The sequence below is a fragment of the Pieris rapae genome, chromosome 5 (genome assembly GCF_905147795.1).
Source record: "Pieris rapae chromosome 5, ilPieRapa1.1, whole genome shotgun sequence".
Taxonomy (NCBI): domain Eukaryota; kingdom Metazoa; phylum Arthropoda; class Insecta; order Lepidoptera; family Pieridae; genus Pieris; species Pieris rapae.
In genome coordinates this window covers 11,249,427-11,260,021 of record NC_059513.1, presented here as the reverse complement: position 1 = coordinate 11,260,021, position 10,595 = coordinate 11,249,427, and the positions used below count along the sequence as shown (strand labels likewise).

General features: G+C 41.4%; 1 protein-coding gene across 3 annotated transcripts; it reads left to right on the top strand.

Annotated features, from left to right (window-relative positions):
- The first annotated feature begins 4,356 nt into the window (after nt 1–4,356).
- On the top strand, nt 4,357–9,105 carry LOC111003530 (poly(U)-binding-splicing factor half pint). 3 transcript variants are annotated; one of them, XM_022274106.2, is made up of 5 exons: nt 4,363–4,481; nt 4,837–4,863; nt 7,146–7,429; nt 7,614–7,817; nt 7,904–9,105. In XM_022274106.2, exons 2-5 carry the CDS (start codon nt 4,852–4,854, stop codon nt 9,051–9,053), a joined length of 1,650 nt encoding a protein of 549 aa, XP_022129798.2. In that variant the 5' UTR covers nt 4,363–4,481; nt 4,837–4,851; the 3' UTR covers nt 9,054–9,105. The 3 variants fall into 3 exon arrangements, with proteins under 3 accessions (XP_045484273.1, XP_022129798.2, XP_022129799.2); XM_045628317.1 differs by lacking the exon at nt 4,837–4,863 and having other exon boundaries at nt 4,357–4,481; XM_022274107.2 differs by lacking the exon at nt 4,363–4,481 and having other exon boundaries at nt 4,627–4,863; nt 7,916–9,105.
- Nucleotides 9,106–10,595: the final 1,490 nt, after the last annotated feature.

The window sequence follows — 10,595 nt, the reverse complement described above, 5'->3', positions numbered from 1 at the left end:
CCTTTCGCGCGTTTTTATTAGAACAAGTGATACACCGCTCCCGAAGGTACCAGGACTGTGATATTAGGTTAAGTGACAGGGGTTCTCCTTTTGGAAACCCCTCCTAGATATAAGTGTTTTGACACGGCTACCACCCTTTTGGGGGTAGACCTTAGAATAAGTTTAGGATATAAAAATTGACGGCTGCCACCCTTTTGGGACAGCCACTAGAATAAGTTTTAAAAAATTATAATAATTAATTTGACAATAATCTATAAAAAATTTATAATTAAGAATATTCCATTGTTTGTAAATTATTTATTGACCTGTCTACTACCCTATTGGGAGTAGGCCTTAGGTTAAGTACAGATATAAGACAATTATTGTAAATAAAAATATTATTATAATTGACACGGCTACTACCCTATTGGGAGTAGCCTTAGATTAAGTATAGTTTAAGATAATTATTGTTTAAAAGAATATTACTAAAATTGACACGGCTACTACCCTATTGGGAGTAGACCTTAGGTTAAATTATTTAATTTCACGTGACAATCCTAATAGGCGAAATGTTGGGCATTCGCACTCCACCCAAATGCAAACAAACGGCACCTGCTATCAGGCGCAGTATTGATAAGTGGGAGGCGGCCTCCAGCCGGGCCCCTGAGGCAGCAAAAGAAGATCCCCTGGCTGGGGCGGGAGGAGCAGGTAAGTCTCCTGCTCCCGCTCAAGCCAGGGAAAGAGAAGCAAAAAATTGCTACCTCAAGGCAATGGCCCACTTGGCGGAGTCCCGCAATATCAAAACAGAAATAAAGATAGGGGTACAGTCAGCTGTGAAGCGGCTGTACCAACTCATAAAGGAAGCCGAAGTGGAGCTGGCGGGAGGCCCAACAAAAACTTCAACAAAAACTTCAACAAAAACGACAGAAGGAAAAGACAAAGAAACCGAAATATACAACAGATTAGAAACGCAAATTGAAAGACTGGAGGCAGAAAATAGTAAGTTGGAGAAATGTAGGAAAGACATAGAGGATCTGGCAAAAAAGAAAGATGAAGGTATCCTGACTGAGATTAGAAAAGAGTTCGAGGAGAAAGAGATGAAAGAAAAAGAAAGGCAAAACATATGGGAAATGCAAATGAAGTCATACGCAGAAGCGACAAAAGAAAATCTCAGTCAGGGAAAAAACAGCACAGAGGGCCCGGGTCACAAACCTGCACTGCACTCTGTCGTGGTGGCGCCGAAGAACGCGACCGACACGGCAGAGGAGACGATGCAGAATATTCGGCACTTGCTGAACGCGAAGGAGGAAGGTTGGCAAGTGCAAAAAATAAGAAAAGCAAGAGACGGAAAGGTAGTTGTGGGTTGCAGGACGGAGGAAGAGAGGAGCAAACTAAAGGAAAAACTGGGCAGAGAGATGGAGGTGAAAGATACGTCAAACAAAAACCCTCTCGTAAAAATAACAAATTTACTGACCTGCAACACCACCGAGGATATTGCCCGGGCCCTAAAGAACCAGAACAAACACGTGACTGCGCACCTCGAGGAACGAGAACTAAATATAGTGGAAAAGTACAGAAGGAAGGCAAGAAACCCTCTGGAGAGCCACGTGGTCCTGCAGGTCACGCCTAAACTCTGGCAAGCTCTGACATCGGCTGGCAGAATACACGTGGACCTGCAGAGGGTTTGGGTAGAGGACCAATCCCCTCTGGTCCAATGTACAATGTGCCTGGGGTATGGGCATACCCGCAGACTCTGTAAAAAAGAGACAGAGGTGTGCAGTCACTGTGGAGGAGCCCACATGAGGGCCGATTGCCAGATCCTCGGGGAAGGGAAGCCTCCCAGCTGCGTTAACTGCAAAGATATCAAGGGAAGAGACGCAGAGCACGGAGCCTTCAGCCAGAGCTGCCCAACCCGACAGGGGTGGGACAAAGCGGCGAGGCTGAGCTACGCGTATTGTTAAAAAGCCGAGGGCGCAAACAATATCAGAGACGACAAAGCGACCCGCAAAACAAAAAACGCAGACTGGGAGGAATCCAAGCGTACAGAAAAGGGCAATGCATGGAACTTCAAAGAACCGGTGCAGCTGCTGACACAGAAATTCCTCCCGCCTAAAAATCTTGAGTTCGATGATGACATCAACCAAATATTAAGGAGAGCGGAAGAGGAAAAGACTTGCAGCTCACGGGGAAAAAGCCCTGATGAAGTGCCAATAACAAGGGCGGAGCTCATCAGTGCCACTGGAAGATCCAAACCGAGGAAGGTCCCGGGTGCCGAAGGACTCGCTGTGAATACCTGCTGCGTAGCTATTACGGCGAACCCGGAGGTTGCCCTGGCCATCTATACACACCTAATTAGAGAATGCCTCATCTTTGCCTCCTCCAGGTGCGACCTGGAGCGGAATACAGGCGTGGCGATCAATCTTGGGGGACTGCCCGACACGCTGACTTGCAACGGATCGCAGCTGGAGGACTGTAGTTCAAAAATTACAGAAAGGAAATTAATGAAAGAAAGGCCGGGGCGGGGACCGCGAGGCGGCCGGCGCCCACTTGCTAATGGGTATTATGATGATACTTACGGAGAAGTAAAGGCCGCCCGCCTCGCGGGCCACGTCTCAGGATAGAAAGGAGAAGAAAATTAGATAAGTTGAAATATTGTAAAGAAATAAAGTTGTAATTGAATCTTGATCTGTGCAAAACCTAATAAAAATTACTACTGTGTTGTCAATTATTAAGAGGACGGATGCGAGAAAGGAAGGAAGTTTAGCTTAGCCAACGGCCCCGGCGATAAATTAGCCGGGGGAGGTAGGCCTATTAGGTGCATATAAAAAAAAAAAAAAAAAAAAAAAAAAAAAAAAAAAAAAAAAACCTAACCTAACCTAACCTAACCGTCGAAGACGTAATAAATAATCATCGACCTCTTACGTCGTTTGTGCCATGTAACAATATCGCGTTTGGATAAAATTAAATTTCATTTGGCGCCATCTATTATCATGACCCCAAAACATTATAATTTTGCAATAATCCAATTTTGTAATATTGTTTCACAATATAATATTAGTTATACTACGGCAAATCCAAATATGTAAATATTTTGTCATAAAAAGTTATGAAAAAGGTGCTTAAAAAAAAAAAAAAAAAAAGTTTCATTTTCTCAAAGGGAATTTTTTTTTATAGCTGCTTAACCATATTTAACAAAGGTTATGCACCTTTGAGGAAGAATTACGAAAGAACGAGATCGAAGACCCCTGCTGTTCTGCACATTATCAGAAGCGCCGCGCGGAAATCTATCTAAAGGTACCAATGGCCAATATTTTGCACCGCGGATAGGCTCACGGGTTTACGTAATAAAAAGGTGACGCTGCTGTGATACAAGCGGAAAGATTTTCAGTACCTACTACCACAGAATTTGTAGATTTAGAAGAGCTTCTGCAAACAGTGGCAAAGTGACCCTTCTTGTTGCAGAGCTGGCAAGTCCTTTCAAATGCGGGGCAGTTCTTACGAGGATGTATTTGTCCCCCACAAAAGAAACATTTTCGTCGTCGAGTGTTATTTACAGAAGAGCAGATCTCGTCGTGCACAATTTGTGGTTTCGGAAAGACTAAAGTTGGCTCTTTTGGGGCAACAGCATTTAACGACACAGTATTGAAGCTTTGAGAGTTGATCTCTGCAGTTTCTAGAGAGAGTGCTTGGTTGCAAGCTTGATCAAGTGTTAAGTTTATGTCTGATTTTGTGCGATGATAATTATACTGGATATGAAAGCATCACGCACGCTATCATTTTTGTTTGTTTCTGCATCAACAGCCGCAAAGTCAAAATCTCTAGAAAGTAGTTTCAAAGCTTGTAAGTATGTGTCAATATTTTTTCAGGTCTTTGTTTCCTTGTTGCTAATATAGTGTAGCAAAAATCAATTTTTTTTTTTCGTTTAACATACAGTTTTTGGAGTACATATTGTTATTGCATCTTCGTGGTTCGTGGCTTCGCTTATGTATGTGTAGATATTTGGCGATATGTGATTTATCAAAATCTGAAATTTTATGATGTCCCATTTTTCTGGCGGAGGAACCGACTGTGCATCTGTTTCTGGAGCGGTCGGTTTCTGCACGGAAATGAAGTTTTCGAAAGTGTTACGCCAGTGTATCCAAGCCCTCGTACTAGACTTATCTGACGGATCGATATCAAACCTTTCAGGGCGAAGATATTCATGCATATTGTTAATTTTAGCTTATTAAATTGAAATAAGACAAAATCTTTAATGAATATAAGGTTTTAATAAGCTAAAATTAACAATAAAATTTGCTTTGGCTACATTAGATACATTGACAAAGTCACTAACAAAACATATTGACAATGTCATCATTTTATGGTTGATAGTTTTAAGCAAGAAGTTTACATCAATAATAATGATATGTATAAAAATATTGAAACAATTATAAAGTCTGATTCTCATTGAAAATATGTCTTATTTTTTAATTCGGACTCTTAACATACTACAAAAGATTTAGGTAAATCTATGTACCATATTTTTAGAAGTATTCTACCATCCGCTAGGTTTTAGACTTGGCAACACTGTGCTAAATGGATAATGGCAATCTATATGATTCCGACTGAAGGACTCTGTATCCATGGTTATTAAATAAATTAAAAAAAAAAAAAGGATAATGGATATTTGTTAGGTCGATAGAAGTTTGAATGTGATTGTTGTTTGATATTTTGATTTTTGTTGATCTCCCAGGGCCCAGGCAATATTGTAACAAAACAGTGCAAGGTTCAATATGTCTAAACTATCGTTCTATGTAATAATATGAACTGTTTGCATAATGTCTTTACACAATATATGAAGTTTTTAACATTTTGTAGCCTCCCGTGAAAATCATGGAATTCATGGTAAGTAGAAGTAATTTATAATCGAATAAAAGGTAGGTATGTAGTACAACGTGCCTTAAGAATTTGATTCATATGGTTTTGTTTGTAATTTGTATATTTTATCTTTATCTTTTGGTTAACTTAAAATCACTATTCTCTATGCCACATGTTATCAAAACACTACCAGGAAACACGCGTTTTTAATATGTATTTATACGTGTTTTGTAAAAGTCTAGAACAATATATTTGTAATCAGGACAATTCCTCTCCAAATTAGGACAATCCCAAATACAATACAGCCTAAGTCTGAAACTGTTATACCTTGCTCTTGTGTATTATGTGTGGGAAAAATGCCTTTCCTTGGGGAGGCCTATACCTTTAAAGTTTGTGCTCAAACGATAACCTATTAATTTAATTTATCTTATATGTATAATAAGTACAGTGTAAACTTCATGTAACATCTCTCGATTTAATGAAACAAACACCTAAAGCATTGAAAACACTCAGCAATGGTTGGTTTAGCTTGTTTTCCAATAATACTCTATATAGCATTACATCCACCTTTATTAAAGACAGTGAAATAATAAAAAGTACTTTTAAAGATGCCGAAATTAGTAAAAACTGCAGTGTACATACTGAACTTTCTTTCTGTTCTTTTGTTTAAAAATTTGGTTTGCTTGAGCGTGATTCATTAGGAAGATGCTTCAATATCGCAAGATATGAATCAGATAAGACTACATTATTTACTATTATACATTACTTACTATACTACATTATTTCTTGTGCAGCAAAAGACGACGAAAATAACAGACAATAGTGTAAGAGTTGTGTTGTATGCAATTACTAACATTAGTCTGAAATTAACTTTTTCCTTTTCTAAAACAGACTTTTTTCTTTCAACTTAATGACAACTCTTTGTAATGTAAAATTTTTATATTTATTCTATTATATAAATCATAGTTAATTATTGTCTTAGTAGTAGTTATTTTTTATCTTTGTGGGAAATTAAAGGCCTCTTTATATTGTAGTCTATAATTTTCTCTGAGGTCTCTGTGTATGTTGATATGTTTTGGCATAAAAACTTGTTATTACTAGAGGAAAGTTAAGTATTGATTATATTTGGGTAAACTCATATTGTCAGATTTATTCTGTTAAATCCTGTTTACTAAGACAACTGATTACTAGACTTAGGAGTTGCATGAACTGGTAGCTCCTGTAAATATATGCTCTTATTTGAGGGGCTATAATTATAAGTTTTGAAGATGTAGAAATAAGGAAAATGAATGGATGATTTTACCTGAAATGAGGAATGTGATCTTTCTATTTATGTGAATACTGGAGCGGTGAGTTATATTGATAATAAACAAAAAAACATAATTATAAAGTTGATGACTAATATAGTCTTATAATATATATCTATGTTAGTTGAGGTAGTTTCTGTAGCAATGTATAATTATCACAACTATTTGGGTTAATAATGTAATTCCTTCCACTAAATAAATTCATAAACACATGCTAGACTATTCTCTTTTGTTGCATGTTGCACTAATATTTAACACTCTTAATCAAATTTGTCAGAGTTTCTCAAACTGGTCCATGCACAACATATTATGTCTTTTTTCATTCAAACTAATGTAGTTATTTTAATTGTTAACTATGGTATTCACATAATTATGATGTTATGTAAAGAATAGTGCCATTGTTAATAAGCTTCAGTTAAAATTTCAATCATAGTGGTTATAGATATCTTTTATTTTGTGTGCTTTTTGATGTTTGTTCTATAACAAGCTTTAGATGAGTGAGCCAAGAGTCTTTGACAGGTAAGTAATCCGAGGAGCACACAGCTACTTTCCAAGAAAGTGCTACAAAGTGCTTGAATAATCTGCTGCCTTCATTAAGTCCTAACAGTTTTAGAAACAAATACAAAGTATGACTGTATGCGTTAAAGCATGAACCAAACATTCAATTTTTTACTTATTTACTATATGTATTGTCTTAGCTTTACAATTAAAATCAGCATTTTTTTACAGTTTTATTTTTCGGAAACTGGTACAGTACCAGTTTCCTCCTGGCAGAGCAAATATTGAAAGCCTCATTACTTAATTATACTTACTGATGATATATTTATATTAATGTTATTTCATCATGCATTACAGAGAGTATTATTATATTACATATTATGTTCATATACTGAGTGCAATGTTTTTTGGTGTCATTGAAAGAATGAAAAGCAACCTCAATGCATAAGAGTGTTTGTTGTGTCTATATATTAAATTAGTATGAAGATCCATGTTATCTCACAGAGCACGCTCGGGTTCCTGCCCGGTGCCGTTTACGAGTTGCAGCAACGAGGCGAGGTGGCAGCGGGGCCGGCGGCGCGAGGCGCGGCCCTGCCCGCGGTACTCGGGGGGCAGCTGCCTCGACTCAACACTGACCAAGCCGATGCCGTCGCGCGCGCCAAGAAGTATGCCATGGAGCAGAGTATCAAAATGGTTCTCATGAAGCAGACGTTGGCGCACCAGCAGCAGCAAATGGCTTCGCAGCGGACACAAGTACAGCGTCAACAGGCACTCGCGCTCATGTGCAGGTTTGTGCCTTTCCTCGCCTCGTTTCATTATTCTTACACCTCGCCCGATGATGAGAGCGATATCTCGAGATTCCCCGACCGGGTCGAGTCTGTGAGTCGTAAAGCTGAAAAGATCTGAGAGCTCCGACGTCGCGAAAACGAGATCGGTGAATCCGACGAGTCCTAACGGTTAACCTCTGCGCAGGGTGTACGTGGGTTCGATTTCGTTTGAACTGAAGGAGGACACCATCCGGCAGGCGTTTCTGCCGTTCGGGCCGATCAAGTCCATCAACATGTCGTGGGACCCCGTGACCCAGAAGCACAAGGGGTTCGCCTTCGTCGAGTACGAGATTCCCGAAGCGGCGCAGCTTAGCCTAGAGCAGATGAACGGCGTCATGCTCGGTGGCAGGTAGCGTATGACGAACCGCGCGATTCGCGACGAGCCTTCGACACGTGCGAGTGACTTGAGACGATTTACGTTAGACCCAACACGAGCTCCGTCCACAGGAACATAAAGGTGGTCGGCCGGCCTTCTAACATGCCGCAGGCGCAGGCCGTGATCGACGAGATCCAAGAGGAGGCGAAGCAGTACAACCGCATCTACGTGGCGTCCGTGCACCCCGAGCTGAGCGAGGACGACATCAAAAACGTGTTCGAGGCCTTCGGGCCCATCACGTACTGCAAGCTCGCTTACGGTGCCTCCGCGCACAAGCACAAGGGCTACGGCTTCATCGAGTACGCTTCGCTGCCCGCCGCTCTCGAGGCCATTGCGTCCATGAACCTGTTCGACCTAGGCGGGCAGTACCTTCGCGTGGGTCGCGCCATTACCCCGCCAAACGCCCTGCTGGGCCCGCCCGCCGCCTCCGCCATGCCCACGGCTGCCGCCGTCGCCGCCGCCGCCGCCACGGCCAAAATCCAGGCGATGGATGCCGTCGCCAGCAACGCCGTCGCGCTCGGCCTCACAAAGCTCAACGCGCTCGGCGTGCCCCCGGCCGCCGCGCTGCCTACGCTCGCCGCGGCGCTGCCCGTCTCTCTACCCGTGACGCTGCCGGCCGCGATGCCGGTGGCGCTGCCCGTGACCGTCCCCGTCGCGCTGCCCGCGTCACTGCCCGCAGGCCCGCCGCCGGCCGCTACGATTCCCCCGCCCGGCGTGGTGATTCCTCCTGCCCCGCCTCGCGTCGAAATCGCGGCTGCCGAAAGCGAGGTCGGCGGCGCGCAGGCGGCCCTTCAGCGCAAGCTGCTCGACACATCGCCGGACACGCTGCAACAGCAGGAGTCGCTGTCGATCTCGGGGCAGTCGGCGCGCCACCTCGTCATGCAGCGCCTGATGCGGCGCCGCGTCTCCCGCACGCTGCTGCTGCGCAACATGGTGTCGCCTCGAGACGTGGACGAGGCGTTACACCACGAGATTCGCGACGAGTGCGGCAAGTGGGGCCAGGTGCAAAGGCTCGTCATCTATAACGAGCGCCAGAGCGAAGACGACGACCCGGCGCACGCGCACGTCAAGATCTTCGTGGAGTTCGCGGAGTCGGAGCAGGCGAGCGCGGCCGCCTCCGCCCTGGAGGGCCGCTACTTCGCCGGACGAACGGTGAGAGCCGCCCTCTACGACCAAGACCTCTTTGACCACGGGGACCTGTCCGCCTGATGCCACACCGCGGCCTCATTTTATTAAAATATATTATACTTATTCATTATAAGTGTTTCTTTAATTTTTGTTACCTTCATTTTTTTATTTATCAAGGATATACGTATAATAACGCCATTCTATATATTTGACAAATTACATTAAATCAAATCAAAACACGTTGATTTAGATGCAAACTCAGACTTAAACTCAAAATATCTGTATTCATATAGGTAAATAAGTACACTTATGAATCTTAAATCTAATTCTTTTTGTTTTATTGTCATTAAGCAGTAAGTTATTTACATTTAACCAGTTAACTAGACGAGAGATAGAATTGTTTACATCGTTCAGAAATACGTTTTTCCTATTCACTTTAAATAGAAGTGAAGTGTCATCAGCAAACAATACCATCTCATGAACTTCGTTGACAAAGAATGGAAGGTCGTTTATGCGTCTTAGCACATGCTAATGAATGTCAAAAAAGTTTACAAAATTCATGAAAAGCAAGATTACGCCATAACTACCAGGAGGGCTTGTTCTGAAAACAACGGACAAGAAACTCTGCCACTTTTACAGACATTTTTATGACTAGTCAGCCACGGTGTGACGTTGGCAGAAAAGTGTCAGTTTTTAAAGAAATCGTGCCCGGTACGTAAGTGAGGCATTGGCTTGAGACAGAATCACTTCGACTGTCGTCAAGTCGTGACCCACTAGATCAGCTACGACTTTGTAATAAATGGAATAACATTAGGTCACGTGACGTTGTCTGTATCTGTTTATGCCTTGGTATCTAGAAGTACTAATTTAGAATATACTATACATACAGATTATTTTAGCTATAATATATATTGGCATTAGGTATTGCATTCGTAGGGTGGGTACATTATATCAGCTAAATCTAGGAAAATTCAATGAGATCATTTTAAGAATGTATTGGGGCGAAATACGCGCGCAGGTTATGTAGTTGAGTGAAATGTTTGAAAGAGCAATGTTTATGAACATTTGGTGTCATCTTTTTTCATCAGGCGTGAAATTTTCTGTTTCGTCAAACATTTTTCTACTTGAAGATTAAACATAAAATTATTTATAATAACATACATTTTATTATAATGTAAAGAATAATTACATATAATTAGCTACTATTTGCCCAGAATAATTAGATTGAAGGGGACTATTTTAGTAAATGTAAACTTATTTATTAATTCATATTAATAAATAAATAAGTTCATAATTGCACACAAATTTTACATAAATAGCACAATGCAATCGAAAATAAAAACTAACTTACTTTCTCTGTCTATCTTTCTGAGTTGGGTAGAGTAGTTAATTAGGTAGCTAAGTAACTAAGTAGGTAGTTAGATAATAGAGGGATGTTCCGAGAAACAAATATGTATATAAGATGTACGAGTTTGAGAAGATGTATTTGTTTCTTAAGTAATGTACTTACTAACGAGATATTGTTTAAATTAAAATATTTAATTTTGTTCACGTACTATAGCGTGCAGACCACCCTCGTGGTGATGTTTACATTGAGTTCTGTGCACGTGTCCCGTACCAGGG